Source organism: Saccopteryx bilineata, chromosome 3 (assembly GCF_036850765.1).
Source record: "Saccopteryx bilineata isolate mSacBil1 chromosome 3, mSacBil1_pri_phased_curated, whole genome shotgun sequence".
Taxonomy (NCBI): Eukaryota; Metazoa; Chordata; class Mammalia; order Chiroptera; family Emballonuridae; genus Saccopteryx; species Saccopteryx bilineata.
The window spans coordinates 9,151,516-9,173,433 of NC_089492.1; the positions used below are offsets into that span (position 1 = coordinate 9,151,516).

The 21,918-nt window shown below is 44.2% G+C and overlaps 1 protein-coding gene across 1 annotated transcript in view; it reads left to right on the forward strand.

Annotated features, from left to right (window-relative positions):
* Nucleotides 1–4,461: 4,461 nt before the first annotated feature.
* Nucleotides 4,462–21,918, forward strand: part of LOC136329724 (gasdermin-C-like) — a 29,895-nt gene continuing 12,438 nt past the window's right edge. Inside the window, exons 1-4 of the mRNA XM_066266386.1 lie at nt 4,462–4,584; nt 6,956–7,173; nt 7,835–8,018; nt 17,673–17,841. Coding sequence (XP_066122483.1) covers nt 6,960–7,173; nt 7,835–8,018; nt 17,673–17,841 — 567 coding nt within the window. The 5' untranslated portion in view covers nt 4,462–4,584; nt 6,956–6,959. The remainder of the gene's footprint in view (nt 4,585–6,955; nt 7,174–7,834; nt 8,019–17,672; nt 17,842–21,918) is intronic.

Consider the following 21,918-nt stretch of genomic DNA (forward strand, 5'->3'; position numbering starts at 1 on the left):
ATAATGTGTAGGGTATAACAAAACTCTCATTATATAAAGAAAATGTGGCTTTATACTTGACTCTACAACAATCATATCATTTCAGTATCAACCTGAAATTGAGGGACATGAAGGTAAATATGGGATGAAACAGGGAAAAGACCAGGAACTAGCAATCTGGAGTTGAGAGGGTGAGCACAGGGGCAGCTGATTCCTACTCTCACTGATCTCTTTTCCGTTAGATTGTCACTGCCAGGCAGTGACATAGTGAATAGAGCATCAGCCTCGGGTTTGAAACCTTGAGGTCACGGCTTGAGCGCAGGCTCATCCAGCTTGAGAGCAGGGTTGCGGGCTTGAGCGTGTGATCATAATCATGACTCCATTGTGACTGGCTTGAGCCCCAAGGTCGCTGGCTTGAGCAAGGGGTCACGGGCTTGGCTGGAGCCCTCTGGTCAAGGCACATATGAGAAAGCAATCAATGAACAACTAAGGCGCCACAATGAGGAATTAATGGTTCTCATCTCTTTCCCTTCCTGTCTGTCCCAGTCTCTCTCTCATTAAAAAAAGGATAACATTCACCACTACAATAGACTTCTGGTGTGATTAAAATTATACATTTTTTTGGTCAGATAGGCATAAAATGTGTATGTTTATGAGCTGAAGAATTTAGTAAATACAGTAGTTTGTGTGCCATGAGATGAAAAAGGTTGAAAATCGCTGCTATATCAGCAAAATCACGAACCAAAGTGGACACAGTGCATCCCAGTATGATGCAGAATTGTGTTTACATCTCTCTTTCCCTCACTGCCCTGATACACTGCCACCCCCTCACCCCCCCACCCCTGCCCACACACTTAGGGTTCTGGTTCCATGTGGGAGCAGCATTTGCATTAAACCAGGGGAACAGTGGGTGCTGAGACCTCTTTCCCCCTACTGTCCCCTCACAGCCAACTGCCCTATGGAATCTTCTACACTCTGCTCTCCCCTCCCTGGAGTCTACACCTGACCCACTGCAGTCCATCCTCCAGCGAATTGCCTCCACGTGGTCATCATCAAGCACACCTGACCACGCCCTCCTTGGAGCTCCTCCCCCTGGACACTGTTGCACAGTGATGGATGGGTCTCCTTCTATGGGGCTGCTTCTACTCTGTCTCCTTCCTTCATGGCTCCTGTACTACCACATACTTAAGGCTGATGGTCAGGCAAGTTTTAGAACTGAACATTTCTGTGTGTGAGATGTAGAACTGTGGGGAAAGGAGAAGTGGACATGGGGGCGGGGCCTCGGGTCAGAGGCGGGGCCGCAGGAGGGACCAGCTCCTTCCCTGGTGAGGGCAGCTCTGCACTGTTCTATGTGATGACCACCCCAGGGGCCTGCGTGCAGGTCTCGTCCCCTTTTTCACAGCAGGGATGGGCTCAGGGCGTTATGCTGAGTGAAGCTAGTCAGAGACACGAATACCGTGTGACCTCACTTATATGTGGAAGATAAAAGAGCCAAACCCATAGAAAGAGAGCAGAATGGTCACTGCCAGGAGCTGGGAGTGGGCAGGGGGGATGTGTTGGTCAGAGGGTCCACACTTCTACTTGTGAAACCTGGGAGTCTAATGTCATCCAGGCGACTATAATTAACAGTACTGTATTGTATACCTAAAGTTGTTATGAATGTAGATCTTAATTAAATGCTCTCACCGCAGAATAACTGGTAACTATGGGAGTAGATGGAGGTATTAACTAACCTTATTGTGGTCATCATTTTATAACGTGTACGTGTATCAGATCATTACACTGTGTGCTTATATTTACATGTTATATGTGAATATCTCAATAAAGCTAGGTAAATTAATAAAATACTAAAATACTGCTGCCAGGCTCCCGTTCAGAGAGTCTGAGTGAGAAGACACAGGCTGAGGTCAGAGACCCCGAGTTGCCACAAGCCCCCCAGGAGATTCTGATGCGAGGGGCCCGCGGCCTCCCCGAGAGAAGCTGCCGCACATGTCCTTGAGAGAGAGGTCTGGGGGCTGCACGTGCGGAGTGTGGAGACTCAGCTGGGAGAACTCAGCGCTGTGACCAGGGTTTCCCATGTCCCCTGCCTGGCAGGTGGTGAGGAGGAGAGAGTCTCTCAGAGGGGAGCTCCAGAGCTGGGCCGGGTCTCTGCCAGGTTTATGCCCTGCTGAGCCCTGTGCCCCACTAGGGGCCTAGATGGGAGCCCTGTGTCTGAGCCCTGTTCCCCACTAGGGGACTAGATGGAGCCCTGTGTCTGAGCCCTGTGCCCCACTTGGGGACTAGATGGGAGCCCTGTGTCTGAGCCCTGTGCCCCACTAGGGGACTAGATGGGAGCCCTGTGTCTGAGCCCTGTGCCCCACTAGAGGACTAGATGGGAGCCCTGTGTCTGAGCCCTGTGCCCCACTAGGGGACTAGATGGAGCCCTGTGTCTGAGCCCTGTGCCCCACTAGGGGACTAGATGGGAGCCCTGTGTCTGAGCCCTGTGCCCCACTAGGGGACTAGATGGGAGCCCTGTGTCTGAGCCCTGTGCCCCACTAGGGGCCTAGATGGGAGCCCTGTGTCTGAGCCCTGTTCCCCACTAGGGGACTAGATGGAGCCCTGTGTCTGAGCCCTGTGCCCCACTAGGGGACTAGATGGGAGCCCTGTGTCTGAGCCCTGTGCCCCACTAGGGGACTAGATGGGATCCCTGTGTCTGAGGCCTGTGCCCCACTTGGGGCCTAGATGGGAGCCCTGTGTCTGAGCCCTGTGCCCCACTAGGGGACTAGATGGAAGCCCTGTGTCTGAGCCCTGTGCCCCACTAGGGGACTAGATGGGAGCCCTGTGTCTGAGCCCTGTTCCCCACTAGGGGACTAGATGGGAGCCCTGTGTCTGAGCCCTGTGCCCCACTTGGGGACTAGATGGGAGCCCTGTGTCACCACAGGAAGGCCTCACTGCTCTCATCAATGGGAAGGCAGAGCAAGGTGAGGGATATGTTACCTATTCACGGGTGGTGGTGGTGTCTGCATTTTGACAACAAAAGCCTCACTGAGAAGTGACTTTTGAACTGAGACTTAAACTGAAATGAAGGGGAGTGAACTGTGCTGCTGTGTTGGGAGGAAAGTGTCCCTGTCCTGGTGAGTTAGTTCTGGCACAGGGACAGGTGGCCTGAGTGACAGCTTCATTGGAAAGTGGTGGCAAGCATGTACCGGCCATTGCTGATCACGGCCATGACTTTGTTTTTACCAGAAGTGGGAGGGGCAGCTATGGGAGAGGTCCCAGATCACCTGTGACATATCTGACACAGCTTTTGAAAAGATGCTTGTGTTTGCCATGTGGACAATAGACACAGTAATGCTTGACCTGTGGTGGTGCAGTGGATAAAGAATTGACCTGGAACACTGAGGTCCCCACTTGAAAATCCTGGGTTTGCCGGTTGGCCACTTGGTCTGAGATCTCAGTGAACTTGTAAGGACAAGCTTACTTTTCATTTTTTTCTTTACTTTTCTATTTTTAAAATCTGTATATCACTGTGCCCACACTATAGCTGATAGGGGAGTCCTAAAGTTAGAAATTTGGCTTTGGAAATAGTAGCTCATTAGTTGTAATGAATAGGAGATATGTAACGGTTAGGAGATAGTTAATCTGCTTGCTATTCTCTCTTAATGGTTCCCTGGCCTCTACTTTGAAATACAGGCAATACTTTACCTTTGTAGAAATGTGGCGGCTAGTGGGAGGGGGGAGAGAAAAAGCTTTTTTATTGGGGAGGGACCTGACAATTGGGGAAGTTTAAATCAGGACAGTTGTTTGTAAAAGCCTAGACACAGGATTTACTGTGGAAAGTTAAGATATATTAATTAATTAGAAACTCAGTTCACCAACCTTAAATCTTTACTTTGTATCCTTAGAAAACAGGGAGTCTTTTCATAAACAGTTCCTGGAGGCAGATTTCCCAGAAGTGTCAGGTCCTGGCTATTCCTGGGAGACACCTGACCCTGACTGTCTTGAAGATTTATGAAGGACACCAGATAGGGCCATGCTGATTGGGCCCGTGTTACATCAGAAAACCCCCCAGAGGAGACGTTCCTGCACCTGAACCCACCTCCTGTGCATTGTTACATGACCAGCAGCAGAGACTCTTTTTTTGCCCCTTACACCGTTACTAACAGCCCCTGAGCCCTATAAAAACTGGCTGCACCAGGAGAGGGGTAAGGCAGTTTTTCTGGACAGGATTCTCCTGCCTTCTCAAAATGCTGCAATTTGAAGTAAAGACACTGTGATACCTACTCAGTTGCTGTCACTTGTGAAATTGGCAAAAATGGGTGACAGACAACACAAATCCTGGCGTGGTGCAATAACATTTGCTGGGGACTGTGGTGGGACAAACTGTGGGACTTCTGGTGAGTTTCTGGAGGAGGTCCCATAAATTGCCTGGATGGGCGGTCCTCGGCCACTAGACTTGGAAACTCCCTAGCAGCTGCCGAGTATTTTTACTCAGGGAGGCAGCCAACTCTGCCCCTCTGTGTCCCCATCAGCACTGCCTGCAGACTGAGTCAGGAGGGCGTCTTTCTGGTCTGTTTGCTTGCTTCTTTCCCGGTTGCCATCGTTAGCCTAACAGAAGACTCAGAGGTACCTCTCTGGTTCTTCAGTTTCTGGCTGGTTTTCTGGTTTCTGGTTAAGGGGATGCATCTGGTCTGATAGAGTGGATAGATAGCTGTGCCCCCATTCCTTTCGGGGGTGAATTCCTTCTGACTGGTTGACATATGCTTATAAATCTATGGAATGATATCAACTTAGAAGAGCCAAAATGTGGTTCTTTTAAGGTGAAATTAATTTCTTGCATGCAAAATTAAAAAATGCTGACTCTAATATTGAAGTAAACGAATAGTCTCCTTCCTGTATTTAAATGCTCTTGGCATTGTTGCTTTAAAATTGGAATATGTAAGAAGTGCTCTTTTAAACTTAAATAGAATGGATTTTGGATCCTAAACTTCGCTCTTGGTTTTGTACTGTGCAAGCTCTCGGCAGGGTAGTTGCTGTGCTCTGTGTTTGTTCTCTCCTGTGTCAGCTTTACTGGGGTTTATTTATGTGTCGTGCTCACGTCCTTGTCCTGTGATTGTCTTGTTTGGATGGAAGATTGCTCTCAGGTCTGTGAAACAGGAGGAGTCAATGTCAGTTAGAGAGCTCTCCTCTGTCTCGTCTGTCTGTCTGTCTGTCTCTCTGTCTGACGTTCTTACATCCTGTGTGCACTGGGAGTCCTCTGTCTCTGTCATTGGGGCTCTGTCCCTTCTGGGTCTTGTAAAGGCCATTTGCAGTACTGGTTAATGTGCACCAGGTGTCAAGACTAGAGTCTCAGCCCCTCCTTCTGGAGTGTTTGGTTTCTAAGTGCTTTCTGTGTGAACTTTGTCTTTACTTTAGATTTTGTTTATTATGTTAGGCACCACCTTTCATGTAGTTCTTATTGAAGATTCTGCTAAAAAGATTAATAACTCAAACTAGGAAAGTGATCTTACTTCCTTTTCAAGACAGTAAAACTCAGCAAAATAAAAAAGTCATTAAAATATCTTAAAGCCTCCTCCTGGAGGTCGTGGGAGCTGAAGTAATTCTGAGAAGAACAGGAGAATTAACACCTCTCTGGACTTAGGTGGGCTGTACAAATAGGAGGGGTAATGCCAAGATCTCAATATAAAGAAAAAAAAAAAGACGTCTAACCAGACGGTGGAGCAGCAGATAGAGCATCAGACTGGGACTCGGAGGACCCATGTAACTCTCATGCTCTCAGCAATCCCTGTGCCGGAACCCAGGGCAAATGGTTGTGAAGAAGATGTTCTGCGTTGGCCCTTTAAGAGGGTGCCTGTGCCACTGAGATCTCCTGTCTTTCTTTGCGGATGGAAACCTTCCTCTTTTCCCCGCCACATGCTGTGTGGTCACCTCTTCCAGGCTCTGGGGCTCTAGGCTGGGGCGCCTGGCCAGGGCATTAGGACCCTCCCGTCTCAGGGCTGACATGTCCCTGTAGACCGTCAGCTGCCTCTTGATCCTGGGAGGGGGCAGCCTTTTCGATTCCCTGCCTTTCCTACGAGTCTCAAGGTGGCTGCATCTGTGATCCTTGGTTATGGATTCCTCTTCTTTTAGTCCTGAGGTGGTTTTTCAAGATGATTCTTCTTAAATTTAGTTATAATTCCCGTTGGTCATGGGAGGAGGGAGTGGAACAGCCATCTGCCTACTCCATTGCCATCATGGGTCTGAGTTTTCTGGGGCATTTATAACATCTTGCACCCATCATTATGAGGGCGACACTCTGGTTCTGTTTTAGTCACAAAATACTGTATAAAATCATAAAGAAACAGGAGCTTTGTAACACTGAACATAGGTAATTCACACACTTGTACAACCTTTTTACACTTAGGGACTGGGAGAATAGGAGAATTATAGCAGGGAATGCTGGGGCAGAAATCCCCCTGAGCATTAGTGAGTTTGACAAGATCATTGGGTCTATAATGATACAACATCAGGATGGTTAATTCTATTGAGGAGCGGCACACAATTTCTGGAGGACCAGTCTGTGGACCAACAATTGAAAATCATTGCTTTAGAGGGTGATCGATAATCATACCATTTAGCCAGCTTGACGTTAACTAAAGTGGCATAAGAAGGTTTCAATGTTTCATTTTTGGAAGGCCATTTTACATCTTCTTTGTCACTTCCAACCAGTTAAGCAAGTGCTCACGGGTCCTCTGACCTGACAGGGACTCCCAGTCTAGGTATCTCATCTCTGCTCACTGAAGACACCCTGCTAGATAGTTATCTAAGGAAGACATAGGGCCGTCCCAGCTGACGTAGGGACCATTTGCACACACATGCTCTTTCCCTGTGGAGACAGGACAAAGGCCTATGTAATATCGAGTCAATGTCAGTTGTTTCTCAATGACTAATGAATGCTCATTTACTCTCATCTGTAAGACCACCCTGGACTTTGTACTTCTCTCCTCTCTGCTCCTAGCATTATGTCCTCCATGTTTGAGAGAGCTACCCGGGGTCTGGTCAAGGAGATTGGAGACAAAGAACTGAAGCCTGTCAGAAGTTTGCTGAGTGCCACCAAAATACGTCAGTATTCTCTAGTGCAGAAGAAGACGTCTCTCTCACTGTTTTGGGAACTACCTGACATTCCACTTGACGTCTCCCTCTTGCACATCCTCGAACCAAGTTCTCCGGTCCCAGGTATTGTCAGCCAGGGGTGTGGAAGGCCAGGTCTGCAAAGAAGGGTCAGAGGGAAGGGTGCAACATGCGAGACATTCTGAGACCCCCACACAGGGGGACCTCAGAATCTCCTCGCCTACAGACAAGGGGCAAGGAACTAAGAGTATCTGAGAAGTTACTAATCATGACCCCAGGTTCATTTAATACTGACAGCAGCATCTTGGGCAAAGAATATGATCCCCATTTTACATAATAATAAGTAAAAGCTTATACAATGATTTGTTCCCACGTAGATACCTGGGAACTGGGAGGAGTTGGATCAAACCCAAGCCTGTCTGCCTTCAAGTCCCAAACATGTTCTGCATTGTGAGCCCCTGCTGGGGCTGACACTGTGCCTGGAGAGATGATGTTGTGGGTCTCCTGGATCCAGGTGTAAGTGACAACATCATTTCTCAGGTGTAGGACATTATCTCTGTCATCCAGCCCCTGGGTGGACACAAACACTGTCCTCAGTAGTAATGTACACTCACAGGATGAATTGATGAGTTAGCTTTCTGGCTGAGAGACTCAGTTGAGTAGGAGGGTGGGGCAATGAGGGCTCAGTGTTTCCGTCTCCATCCATCTCCCAGCTGGTCCTGAGGGAATTCTGGGCTAACACTCAGCCCACCTTGTCTGGTTCCAGATGCTGCTGTGAAAGCTGCTGTCCTCTTCAGTGACACTGTGGTCAACAAGCAGCAGGCTGGTGGCAGTGTGAATGCTGTGGCAGATGTGAGCTTCGCGGGGGAGGCAACTCAGTGCCACAGGTCCTCCTTTGAGTGTCAGATTGTCACTACCCCATTTGAAACGTGGACAGAACTTCAGAAGAGGTAAGGACACAGTAGGGGAAGGAGCTAGTCTATAGCCCCCAAGCGGTGCTGTCGTTGTGGGCAAGGGGGTATCTGATAGACTTTGTCCTGATGCTCAGAATAAAGAGAATGGCATGTTTGATCATATTGTTCTTCTGGGTATTCATTCATTCATTCATTCATTCAATTAGTCACTTATTATTATTAGTTATGTAATTTTTTATTTTATTTTTTTTTTTACAGAGACAGAGAGAGTCAGAGAGAGGGATAGACAGGGACAGACAGACAGGAACAGAAAGAGATGAGAAGCATATCATCAGTTTTTCATTGTGATACCTTAGTTGTTAATTGATTGCTTTCTCATATGTGCCTTGACTGTGGGCCTTCAGCAGACCGAGTAACCCCTAGCTCAAGCCAGTGATTTTGGGTCCAAGCTGGTGAGCTTTTGCTCAAACCAGATGAGCCCACGCTCAAGCTGGTGACCTCGGGGTTTTGATCCTGGGTCTTCCGCAGGTCAGTCCAATGCTCTATCTACTACACTCTATCTACTGTGCCACCGCTTGTCAGGCTGTAATAAAATTCAATAAAGTTGTAATTGTTCATTCCTCTGCTTTCTTGAGGTAAGAACAGACTAATTACAAAACAGATAAAAATCCCTGACCTTAAACACCTTTAGATGGGCAGAGGATATGCAGTGAGTGCAAAAATAAGCAGTAAAGAAGAAGTTAACAAAGTAATAGTTTAAGGGAGACAGTGGCTCTGAAACTTTGATTAAATAAAGTTTGCCCAGTGTTTTAGGATTTAATTGAACTCTGTGCTTTTGGCAAATGACAGACCTTCAATAAGCCTCTGAAGATTTGTAAGAACTTACTTCTTTATGCCTTTTAGAAACAGAGGTTTCAATTTAAAGAGTGTTTCTATCAATGCTGAATCACGCAAGTAAGCAATGAGTTAGAATCTCAGGCTATTTAGAGATTAAAAGTTTAGTGGGACAAGGCCCAATTTCTGTATTTCTGATTTCTTGCAAGACTCTTATTAGAAGTAACTTTTGCAAGGATTGTTTATTGCGTAAAAGAGTATGTGGGTTTCTTTAGTTACAGGTAAAGATAATAATATTTGTTCTAGAAATGTCTTTCAGTTGTTAAAGTGACTACAGTTTTAGGGATACATTTTATTAGGTAGCACTACCAAAAAATATATAAGCCTGAGTCAAAAATTGAAATATGAAAAGAAAGGCAATTGGATAATTTTAACAAATGCATGTGGAGCAGGGCATGCATTTCCCCTGAAGGTAGTTACAGGTCGTGAGGAAGCTCTGAGGGTAGTTTCTGGTTTGAGAAGGAGGGCTGGATGGAGGAGACTCTGTTTGGGTCTCTGTGGAGCTGAACACTGAATTCTGACCTGAAGAATAAAAGACTCAAAGAGCAGGAGCAAGGTGGCCAGGTGAGGTTTTAAGCCCTGGGACAGGGCGGAGCTTGGCATTTTCAGGAGCAGCAGGAATCAGGGAGGTGGAGCTTAGCTAGCCAGGATGAAGGGGACAGAGCTTAGGTTTGGAGGTGAGTAAATGTCAGATGACATCACATCTTAGAGATCCAGAAAGAGGCTTGACTTCCCCCCAAATGTAATGGGGAAAACCCACAGTGGAGGCTCAGTAACCTCCTCCATTGAAAAACCTGTTCAGGGTCTCAGCACGTGGCTCTTACCCAGGGCGCCAACCCCAGGGGGGCCTTAAGTGGAATCAGAGTTGAGTCTCAAAACAGAAATGGAGTTGTGGACCCTGGACCGGGGGCTGTAGGATAGAGTGTTGGCCTGGTATATGGGCATCTTGGGTTCGATCCTGGTCAGGGCACACAGGAGAAGTGACCATTTGTTTCTCCGCCCTCCCTCTCCCCTTCTTTTTTAAAAAATTTTAAATTATTATTAATTTTAATGGGGTGACATTGATAAATCGAGGTACATATGTTCAGAGAAAACATCTCTAGGTTGTTTTGACACTTGATTATGCTGCATTCCCATCCCCCGAAGTCCAATTGTCTTCTGTCACCTTCTAACTGGTTTTCTTTGTGCACCTCCCCTCTCCCAACCCCCCCCCATAACCACCGCACTCTTGTCCATGTCTCTGAGTCTCATTTTTATGTCCCACCTATGTATGGAATCATATAGTTCTTAGTTTTTTCTGATTTACTTATTTCGCTCAGTATAATGTTATCAAGGTCCATCCATGTTGTTGTAAATGATCCAATGTCATCATTTCTTAAAGCTGAGTAGTATTCCATAGTATATATGTACCAAAGCTTTTTAATCCACTCGTCCACTGATGGACACTTGGGCTGTTTCCAGATCTTCGCTATTGTGAACAATGCTGCCATAAACATGGGGGTGCATTTCTCCTTTTGAAACTGTGCTATGGTGTTCTTGGGGTATATTCCTAAAAGTGGGATAGCTGGGTCAAAAGGCAGTTCAATCTTTAATTTTTTGAGGAATCTCCATACTGTTTTCCACAGTGGCTGCACCAGTCTGCATTCCCACCAGCAGTGCAGGAGGGTTCCCTTTTCTCCACATCCTGTCAGCACTTATTCTGTGTTGTTTTGTTGATGAGCGCCATTCTGACTGGTGTGAGGTGATATCTCATTGTGGTTTTAATTTGCATTTCTCTAATGATTAGTGTTGTTCAGCATTTTTTCATATGCCTATTGGCCATCTGTATGTCCTCTTTGGAGAAGTGTCTATTTATTTCTTTCGCCCATTTTTTGATTGGATTGTTTGTCTTCCTAGTGTTGAGTTTTACATGTTCTTTATAAATTTTGGTTATTAACCCCTTATCAGATGTATTGTCAAATATGTTCTCCCATTGTATAGTTTGTCTTTTTATTTTGTTCTTATTGTCTTTAACTGCACAAAAGCTTTTTAGTTTGATATAGTCCCATTTGTTTATCCTGTCTTTTATTTCACTTGCCCGAGGAGATAAATTGGCAAATATGATATATTGCTGTGAGAGATATCAGGGAGCTTACTGCCTATGTTTTCTTCTAAGATGCTTATGGTTTTATGGCTTACATTTAAGTCTTTATCCATTTTGAGTTTATTTTTGTGAATGGTGTAAGTTGGTGGTCTAGTTTCATTTTTTTGCAGGTAACTGTCCAATTTTCCCAACATCATTTGTTGAAAAGGCTATCTTTACTCTATTGTATGCTCTTACCTCCTTTGTCAAATATCAGTTGTCCATAAAGGTGTGAGTTTATTTCTGGATTCTCTGTTCTGTTCCATTGATCTGTATGCCTGTTCTTATGCCAGTACCAGGTTGTTTTGAGTACAATGGCCTTGTAGTGTAACTTGATATCAGAAAGTGTGATACCTCCCACTTTATTCTTCCTTTTCAAGATTGCTGAGGCTATTCTCTTTTGGTTCCATAAAAATTATTGAAATATGTGTTCTATATCTTTGAAGTATGTCATTGGTATTTTAGTCGGCATTGCACTGAATTTATAAATTGCTTTGGGTAATCTAGACATTTTAATAATATTTATTCTTCCTAACCATAAGCATGGTATATGCTTCCATTTTTTTGTATCTTCCCTGATTTCTTTTATCAATGTTTTATAATTTTTCATTTACAAGTCTTTTTTTTTTTTTTTTTTTTTTTTAATTTTCCAAAGCTGGAAACGGGGAGGCAGTCAGACAGACTCCCGCATGCGCCCAACCAGGATCCACCTGGCACACCCACCAGGGGGCGATGCTCTGCGCATTCGGGGCATCGCTCTGTCATGACCAGAGCCACTCTAATGCCTGGGGCAGAGGCCAAGGAGCCATCCCCTGCGCTCGGGCCATCTTTTTGCTCCAATGGAGCCTCGGCTGCGGGAGGGGAAGAGAGATACAGAGAGGAAGTAGAGGGTGAGGGGTGGAGAAGCAGATGGGCGCTTCTCCTGTGTGCCCTGGCCGGGAATCCAACCCAGGACTTCTGCACACCAGGCCGTCGATCTACCACTGAGCCAACCGGCCAGGGCCTCCATGCACAAGTCTTTAATCTTTCTTGTTAAATTTATTCCTAGGTACTTTATTTTTTTTGGTTGCAATAGTGAAGTGGATTGCTTCCTTAATTTCTCTTTCTGACAGTTCATTGTTAGTGTATAAAAATGCCTCTAATTTCTGAGTATTAATTTTATATCCTGCCACCTTGCTGAATTCATTTATCAGGTCCAGTAATTTTTTGACTGAGACTTTAGGGTTTTCTGTATACAATATCATATTGTCTGCAAATAATGATAGTTTTACTTCTTCTTTTCCAATTTAGATGCCTTTTATTTCTTTTTCTTGTCTGATTGCTGTGACTAGGACTTCCAGAACAGTGTTGAATAACAGTGGTGAAAGGGGGCACCCCTGCCTTGTTCCTGATCTTAAAGGGATTGCTTTTAATTTTTGCCCGTTGAATATGATGTTGGCTGTGGGTTTTTCATAGATGGCCTTTATCATGTTGAGGTATGTTCCCTGTATTCCCACTTTGCTGAGAGTTTTGACCATGAATGGGTGCTGGATTTTATCAAATGCTTTTTCTGCATCATTGAAATTATCGTGTGGTTTTTCTCCTTCCTTTTGTTTATGTGATGAATAACATTGATTGATTTTTGAATATTGTACCAGTGTTGCCTCCCAAGAATAAATCCTACTTGATTATGGTGTATGACTTTTTCCATATATTGCTGGATCTGGTTTGCTAATATTTTGTTGAGGATTTTAGCATCTAAATTCATCAGGGATATTGGTCTATAATTTTTTTTCTTTGTGTTGTTTTTGCCTCATTTTGGAATCATAATTATGCTCGCCTCATAAAAGGAGCTTGGAAATCTTTCTTCCTCTTGAATTTTTTGAAATAGCTTGAGAAAAAGAGGAGTTAGTTCTTTGAATATTTGTTAAAATTCACTTGTGAAGCCATCAGGCCCAGGACTTTACTTTTTTGGTAGTTTTTTGATAACTGTTTTGATCTCATTTGTTGTAATCGGTCAGTTTAGGTTTTCTGATTCTTCCAGATTAATTTTTGGAAGATTATATGTTTCAAGGAATTTGTCCATTTCATCTAGATTGTCTAGTTTTTTGGCATATAGTTCTTCATAGTATTTTCTTACAATATTTTGTATTTCTGTTGTGTCAGTTGTTATTTCTCCACTCTCATTTCTAGTTTTATTTATTTGAGTCCTCTTTTTTTTTTTCTTGGTGAATCTGGTTAAAGGTTCATCAATCTTGTTTACTTTTTCAAAGCACCAGCTTCTGGTTTCATTGATCCTCTGTATTGTTTCTTTAACCTCTATGTTATTTATTTCTGCTCTTATCTTTATTATTTCCTTCCTTGTACTACCTCTGGGCTTTACTTGTTGTTCTTTTTCTAGTTCTTTTAGATGCAGGGTCAAGTTGTTTATTTAAACTTTTTCTAGCTTCTTAAGTTATGCTTGTAATGCTATGAACTTCCCTCTCAGGACTGCTTTTGCTGTGTCCCATAAATTTTGAGTTGATGTGTGCTCATTATCGTTCATTTCTAGGAATTATTAAATTTCTTTTTTGATCTCATTGTTAATGCATTCATTATTAATAACATGCTATTTAGTTTCCAAGTGTCTGAGTATTTTTCAGTTTTTTTGTTGTGGTTGATTTCTAGTTTCATGCCATTGTGATCAGTGAAAGTACTCGATATGATTTCAATCTTCTTAAATTTGTTGAGACCACTTTTGTACCCTAACATGTGGTCTATCCTAGAGAATGTACCATGAGCACTTGAAAAGAATGTATATTTTGCTGCTTTGGGGTGAATTGTTCTGGAGATATCTATTAAATCGAGTTGATCTAGTGTGTCCTTTAAGTCTGCTGTTTCTTTGTTAATTTTTTTTCTTGAGGATCTATCTAGTGTGTTAGTGGGGTATTTAAATCCCCTACTATTGCTGTTGATCTTGCCCTTTAAATCCATCAGAGTTTGTTTTATATATTTAGCTGCTGCTATATTAGGTGCATAGATATTTATAACGGTTATATCTTCCTGTTGGATTGCTCCCTTTATCATTATGTAATGACCTTCTTTATCTCTTACTATAGCCTTTGTTTTAAAGTCCATTTTGTCTGATATAAGTATTGCTACCCCAGCTTTTTTTTTCATTTCCATTTGCGTGAAATATTTTTTCCATCCTATTATCTTCAGTCTATGTGCATCTTTTGTTTTAAGGTGTGTCTCTTGTAGACAGCATATGTATGGGTCCTGTTTTCTTATCCACGTAGCTACATTATGTCTTTAGATCAGCTCATTTAATCCATTTACATTTAAAGTTATTATTGATATGTAGTTGTTTATTGCCATTTTACTCTTTAAAACTGTATTCCTCCTCTTTTGCTGTATTCTTTTTCCCCTTTGATCTGTTTACAACAGGCCCCTTAGCATTTCTTGCAGCATTGGTTTGGTTGTAGTGAATTCCTTGAGGTTTTTTTTTTTTTGTCTGGAAAACTTTTTATTTCTCCTTCAATTTTAAATGATAGCCTTGCTGGATAAAGTAGTCTTGGTTGTAGGCTCTTGTTCTGCATTACTTTTAATATTTCTTGCCATTTCCTTCTGGCCTTAAGTGTTTCTGTTGAGAAGTCAAAAGTCATCCTTATGGGGTTTTTTTTGTAGGTGATTGCCTTTTATTCTCTAGCAGCTTTTAATATTTTCTCTTTATCCCTTAGCTTTGGTGTTTTAATTATGATGTGTCTTGGTGTAGATTTCCTTGGGTTTCTCTTTAGTGGAGTTCTCTGTGGTTCTTGAACTTGTGAGACATTTTCCTGCCTTAATATTGGGAAGTTTTCAGCAATGATATGTTTGAACAAAGTCTCTATCCGTTGTTCCTTCTCTTCTTCTTCAGGAACCCCTATGATGTGGATGTTATTTCTCTTCATGTTTTCATAGAGTTCTCTTAGAGTTTCCTCAGACTTTTTCAGTCTCTTTTCTTTTTTCTGCTCTGCTTCCATGCCTTCATTTATCTTGTCCTCTACCTCGCTGATTCAATTCTCAGATTCATCCATCCTGCCTTTAATTCCTTCCATTGTGTTCTTTATTTCTGATATTGTATTTGTCATTTTTGACATTCTTTTTTATTATTTCAATGTGCTTTTTTATATTTGCTATCTATTTAGGTGTTCATAAGGACCATCTATTGTTGTTCTAAGGGCTTTTGCATTCTAACAATCGTTATTTTAAACTCTGCATCCGGTCATTTGGTTTATTTGACTCATTCAGGGCCTTTTCTGGAGATTTCTCTTTATTCATTTGTGTTGCATTTCTCTACCTTTCTATTTTGTCTGTGTAAAAGAAGGTTTTGGCCACTGGAGTCCACCGGGTGTGGCCTCTGTGTTCCCTAGGTGTGGTCTGTCTGCAGACCCATCACCCCCTCTGCTGCTGCTGCTTAGGGCGTTCAGGTATGGGGCTTGCCAATGCCAGTGCACTGGGTCTGTTGCTGTGCTTTCTGCCTCTGGTTCACGGGAGGGGCTGTGATCATGTGCTCAGGTGTACAAGCCTCAGTGGCTTTGGCTTTTGCCCCACCCCCGCGGGTGGCATTATGCTCAGCCCTGAGGGCAGGGGTGAGCACCTTTGCTCAGCTGCTGTTCTCTGCCTGATTCTGGGCTATCTCCCCACCTCTGTGTGAGGAGCCCGCTCACAGGAGGGCTGCAAGCCTTGGCTCCATGGGCTGGGCAGGGTTGTGTGCCCTTGCTCAGTCACGTGACTCATCCTGTTCTGGGCTTTTGCTCCATCCCCGCGAGAGGAGCCAGCTCATGTTTCAGGCTGCAAGCCTCGGTTCCCGCTGGCCGGGGGAGGCTGCATGCCCTTGCTCAATGGCAGGTCTCCACCCCTTCAGGGGCGTCCGCCCTTTTCCCCTACAGGCTGGATTGCAGGCGCCCGCAGCTGGGTTTGACCACTTTTGCGTGTCCTCTAATCCCCAGCTGGGCAAGGCTGAGCTCACACCTGTGCCTCAGTGGTGGCCAGCTGGCTTCCGCCCTTGCTGACAAAACTGTGCTTCCACGCCTCACTGCCACCTGCCCTCTGGCAAGCCCTCAGCTTTGTGGTTGAGGGCGCTGCATGCAGCTCAGACTCTAAGACTCACAACTGTAGTCCTGAAAGCTCCCTCCTTCTAAGCGACTCTGCTCTAAGTACCTCGGGAGAGCTTGTTTGGCCGGTGTCTTGCTTCCCTTTACTGGTATTGCTGTTTCCAGGGGAAACATTCACTTCAGATTTGGGGAGTAACTCGTCCCAGGGGTTAGGGTGGCTGTCTCTCAAAATGTTTCTCTCTGTGACTCCTAGATTACACTCTCTTTCTGCTGCTCCAATCCTCTCTTCTCTCCCTGTACCCCTGAAACCTGGGTGAGTGTCTTTGAGAGAAGTTTTCTGTACGGTCCCTTTAAGAAGAATCCTGGGTCTGAGAAATCAGTCTCTTTCTCACAAACAGTATCCTGACTTGTTTTCAGCTAAATACTGTTCATATGCCTCTTCTAGGCTCTGGGACTGCAGGCTGGGGCTTTGTTCCTGGGGCTCAGGACCCTTCCCTCTCTGCTAAACTCACTTCCCACCACGTGAGTCTCTCCGGGCTGCCCTTCCAGGGATCTGGGCAGCCCTCTCCACGTTTCCACTTTTGCTACCAGTCTCAGTGTGGCTTTTTCCATGTTTCTTGGTTGAAGAGTCCTCTTAGTTTAGTCCAAAGTTGGTTTTTCCAGATGATGGTTCTTAAAATTAAGTTATAATCCACTTTGGTTCTGGGAGGTGGAAGTTGGTAAGTCAGCCTACTCCATCGCCATCTTGTCCTCTCCCCTCTCCCCCTTCTTAACCTGTTCCTCTCCTGCAGCCAGTGGCTCCATTGGTTCAAGTGTGGCCCTGGGCACTAATGATAGCTTGGTTGGTCCCAGCACATCAACCTCAATGCTAAAAGTATCTCGTTATTGGAGTATAGGTCTCAGATACAATTTCTGGGTGGATCCTGGTTGGGGCGCATGCTAGGGAGTCTATCTCAATATCCACCCTCCTGTCACTTAAGAAAATAAAAATAAGAAAGAATAAATTATAAGGAAATGGGGATAAAATCTGTCCTCAGTACTTCAAACCTCTCCCAGCCCCTTCCAGACCTGAATCTTCAGTCAGTTCTGCAGCCAACTACCAACAGATCATCTATAAACATCACTATGTACGTGTCATGAAAAACCATTCAGAATTTTCCCTCCCCGTTGTATTTATCCGTATACTCCCCACCCCACCCTGACTGAGCCCCTGGACAATGTGGATGTGGGATTCCCCAGCTTTGACAGCAGGGCTTCCTGAGGACTCTGGTCATTGAGAACCTGTCTCCTTCCAGCCTCTTCACACGAGAGGCCCTCGCATGGACATCTGACCACCCTATCCCAACAGGACCAGTATAATTTTGGAAAATGCAGATACCGTTCATCAAGGGCACACACTGTTTCCATTCCACACCTCAATCGGAAATGGGTCCCCCCACCCCACATAGCAAAGAGGTTTTCTTTCCTTGTTACTTAACTACATGCCAATACTGTTGTAACTACAGAGGGAACTCCTGTCAAAGTCCAAAGTCTCTGCATCCTTCCTGGCCTGAGGAGGAGGGTACCCCAGGGTGACCTGAGAGGATTCCTCTTCCCACTCTGACCCTCCTCTCTTTCTAGGAAACTGAGGGACCCAGAGCCATCATTTCTGGTGGAGATCCGAAATGCACTCATGAAACTGTATGTGGTGACTGAGACCGTGGAACTGCTCAACAGTCCTGAGCTGCATGATCTCAGTAGTCAGAGTATCTTGGGGAAATTCTGCATTGCTCTGAAGATTTTTGGCAAGGTATGAGAAGGGGACATGTGTTGATACACCTAGATTGAATTATGTGGTATGACATCTGCTTTGGGTGCGTGATGCACTCTGGCAAATCTGAAGGGGTGGCTGCCACATGGTGTCCATGCTCAGTTTACGCGGGAGGAGATGAGGGACCCCTCACAGCATCTTCAGCGGTGACAGACCCTGAATGCCTTGACGTCCTGGGCAGAGTGATAGAAGGGGTGAGATAGAAATACCGTCATGCTCATGGATTTATATAACTCACTCACTCACAATAACCTGCTAATATACTTTTTACATAAGCAGATTCATTTATCTATTAGTTTGTGTTATAATGTGTATAAGCTTTTATACATTATATACTTTATTTGTAGTTTATGCTCATTTGGATGATTTAGAAGCTCAACGAAAATATCTCAATTGTGAACTCATTTCCCCAAGTTTATTGATTTCATTTTAGAGGATGAAAGTTTGAACCAAGTAAAACACTGTCCTGTTTAGAGGACATTCGACTCTCAGCTTTGGGTTCCCATCTGCTCGTCTTGGTGACCTGGGTGTCTGAGAGTCCGTGCCCTCTTATCCGGGGCTTCTGCTCAGCTGTGTCCTGGTCCTCTGTCACAGTGTTCACAGCCAGCATGGTGCTAAATGGTGGCCGTGGGCTGTGAGGCCATTAGAGTTGATATGTTCCCACTTCTTCATGGTGCATAGTTTTGTTTTGGTACATCAGACAAAAGGTCCATAAGGAAACGGAGGACAACAGCACCATACAGACTCTGGAACTCTGGTTCAAAACAGACATCACAGAACATGCTGCAGAGATCATACACCTTCTACCCCACACACAGCACGTTCTCCAGGATAGCTCACCTGAGGCCCCCTAGTCAGTCTTTCCAAATTTACTGACTGAAGATCCACCAGGTGTGTTTTCTGGCCACAGGGGAATGAAACTAGAGATCAAGAACAGGGGGAAAACTATCAAATTCACAAATACATGAACATTAAAATATACACTGTTGACCCTCCAGTGGGTCAAAAGGATAGCACAAAGGAGGTCAGAAAATCTCTCAATATAAACAAAAGTGAAAACACAATAATGTCTTGTAGTGTACACTTAAAAATGGATAAGATAGCACATTTTATTACCACAATAGAAATTAAAAATAAGAGCTACATAATAATAAAGATGTTTTAACTTTAAATATTTATTGATTTTTGAGAGAGAGGACAGGGGAGAGAGAAGCAGACAGACAGACAGATGGAAAGACAGAAACAGAGATCTGTTTTTGTACGTGCCTTGACTGGGGATCAAACTGCCAACTTTTGTGCATCAGGATGACACTTTAGCCAATTAAGCTATCCAGCTAGGACCATGAAGTTTATAAAATTCAAATAAGCTTATACTTGTTTATTGTGAAACTTAAATCCATTTTGTTTTATAGCAAGATAGATACAAATTCCTAAAGCAAAAAAAAGGAATAAAAGTAGCAGAAACAACAGCAGACAAGAAATACCTGACTTCTTTCAATATCCTCAGACTTGTAACACATTTTATTTTTTCTTTTTTTTTTTGGACTACATAAAAACTTAAAGTCATTTTATTAAAAATATATCAAAAAAGTTGAAAAACAAATGACACACTGGTATGATTATTTCTGACACATATGGGGACAAGCATGTATTTTTTAAATTGTGCAGAGAACTCTCACAAAACAATAGCAAAAAGAGGTCAGAAAACTACCAAACAAAACATAGTCAGAAAGTAGGAAGATATTTACAAAGGAAATATCAATGCTCTATAAACACATCAAATGATGATTTTACTAATAATGAAGCAGTGAAATCCAATTAAAACAGAGATATTGCCTTGGCAGGGTTACTCACTGGGTTAGAGCATTGTCAGGATAAGCCAAGGTTGTGGGTTCAATTCCTGGTCAGGACATGTACAGGAATCAACCAGTGAATGTATAAATATGTGGCACAACAAACTGATGTTTCTCTTTCTCTCTCTCTTCTCTAAATCAATCAATAAAATAGTTAAATAAAAACCAGATATAACTGTTGTTTTTTTATTGCTTTACATTTTTATTTTTGTAACTTTTACTTTTTACTTATTGTGTTGACATGGTTTCAAGTGTCCCACTCAATATAACACTCACAACTCCCCACATTGTGGCCCCTGTGTCCCATGCTGAGTCTCTTTCCATTCCCATTTCAAATATGTTTTTTTTTCTCCTTCTTTTTTTAACTTCGGTGAGGGGAGGGAAGGGAAGAGGAGGCAGAGACAGACTACTGCATGTGACTAGGATTCACCCAGCAAGCCCACTAGGGGGTGGTGCTTTGCTCATCTGGGTTGTTGTTCCATTGCTCAGCACACAAACTTTTTTTAGCACCTGAGGTAGAGGCCATGGATCCATCCTCAGTGCCCAGGGTCAACTCGCTCAAATCCAGCTATGGCTGCAGATGGGGGATAGAGAGAGAGGGAGAGAGGGAGAGAAAACAGTGAGAGGGACAAGGGTGGAGAAGCTGATGGGCACGTCTCCTGTATGCCCTTACTTGGAATCAAACCCGAGACATCCACATGCTTTGCTGATGCTCTATCACTGGGCCAACTAGACAGGATCCCTAAATGTTTTCTTTATCTGCAGTTTGAATTAATAAGTCTAAGACTTTTTAATTAATTAATTAATTAATTTTTTTGGGTATTTTTCTGAAGTTGGAAACGGGGAGGCAGTCAGACAGACTCCCGCATGCGCCCGACTGGGATCCACCTGGCATGCCCACCAGGGGAAGATGCTCCGCCCATCTGGGGTGTCACTCTGCTGCAACCAGAGCCATTCTAGCACTTGAGGCAGAGGGCATAGAGCCATCCTCAGCGCTCTGGCCAACCTTGCTCCAATGGAGCCTTGGCTGCGGGAGGGAAAGAGAGAGACAGAGAGGAAGGAGAGGGGGAGGGGTGGAGAAGCAGATGGTTGCTTCTCCTGTGTTCCCTGGCCGAGAATCGAACCTGGGACTCCTGCACGCCAGGCAGACGCTCTACCACTGAACCAACCGGCCAGGGCCTTTAATTTATTTTTATTTTTATTCTTTTTTATTTTTTTATTTTTCTGAAGCTGGAAACGGGGAGAGACAGTCAGACAGACTCCCGCATGCGCCCCACCGGGATCCACCCGGCACGCCCACCGGGGGCGACGCTCTGCCCACCAGGGGGCGATGCTCTGCCCCTCCGGGTCGTCACTCTGTCGCGACCAGAGCCACTCTAGCACCTGGGGCAGAGGCCAAGGAGCCATCCCCAGTGCCCGGGCCATCTTTGCTCCAATGGAGCCTCACTGTGGGAGGGGAAGAGAGAGACAGAGAGGAAGGAGAGGGGGAGGGGTGGAGAAGCAGATGGGCGCTTCTCCTGTGTGCCCTGGCCGGGAATCGAACCCGGGACTTCTGCTCGCCAGGTCGACGCTCTACCACTGAGCCAACCGGCCAGGGCCTTTATTTTTATTCTTATTGCTTGTAGTTCTTTGACCTTCTTGGATCTATGGTCTGATGTCTGACATTAAAATGGGGGAAATCCTCAGTTATTATTGCTTGAAATATTTATCTCTACTCTTTCTCTCTTTTCCTTTTATTCTCATTACATGTATGTTACTACTGCCTTAGATGTCTCAAAGTTCTTGGATATTATGTTTCATTTTTAAAGGAATTTTTTCTGTTTACTTTTCAGTTTAGAGATTTCTAATGAGATACTTCAAGTGCAGTGGTGTTTATTACACTGGTGTCCAGTTTGCTAATGAGCCAATCAAAGGCATTCTTTATTTCTGTTGTAGTACTTTTAATCTGTCTAGCATTTTTTTTTTACTTTTTCCATAGAATTTCCATATTTTTGCTTACATTTCTGATCTGTTCTTGCATTTTTATAAATGTTTTCCATTAGCTCTCATAGTGCACTAATCACAGTGGTTTAAAATTTTCTGTCTAATAATTCCAACATCTCTGTGTTAGGGTTAAACTACCCCTGTAAAACTCAATTCCCCTCACCCAACTTCTTCCCCAGGCTCAAACCAGAACATCTCCATCCCCCACTGTAAGATTGTA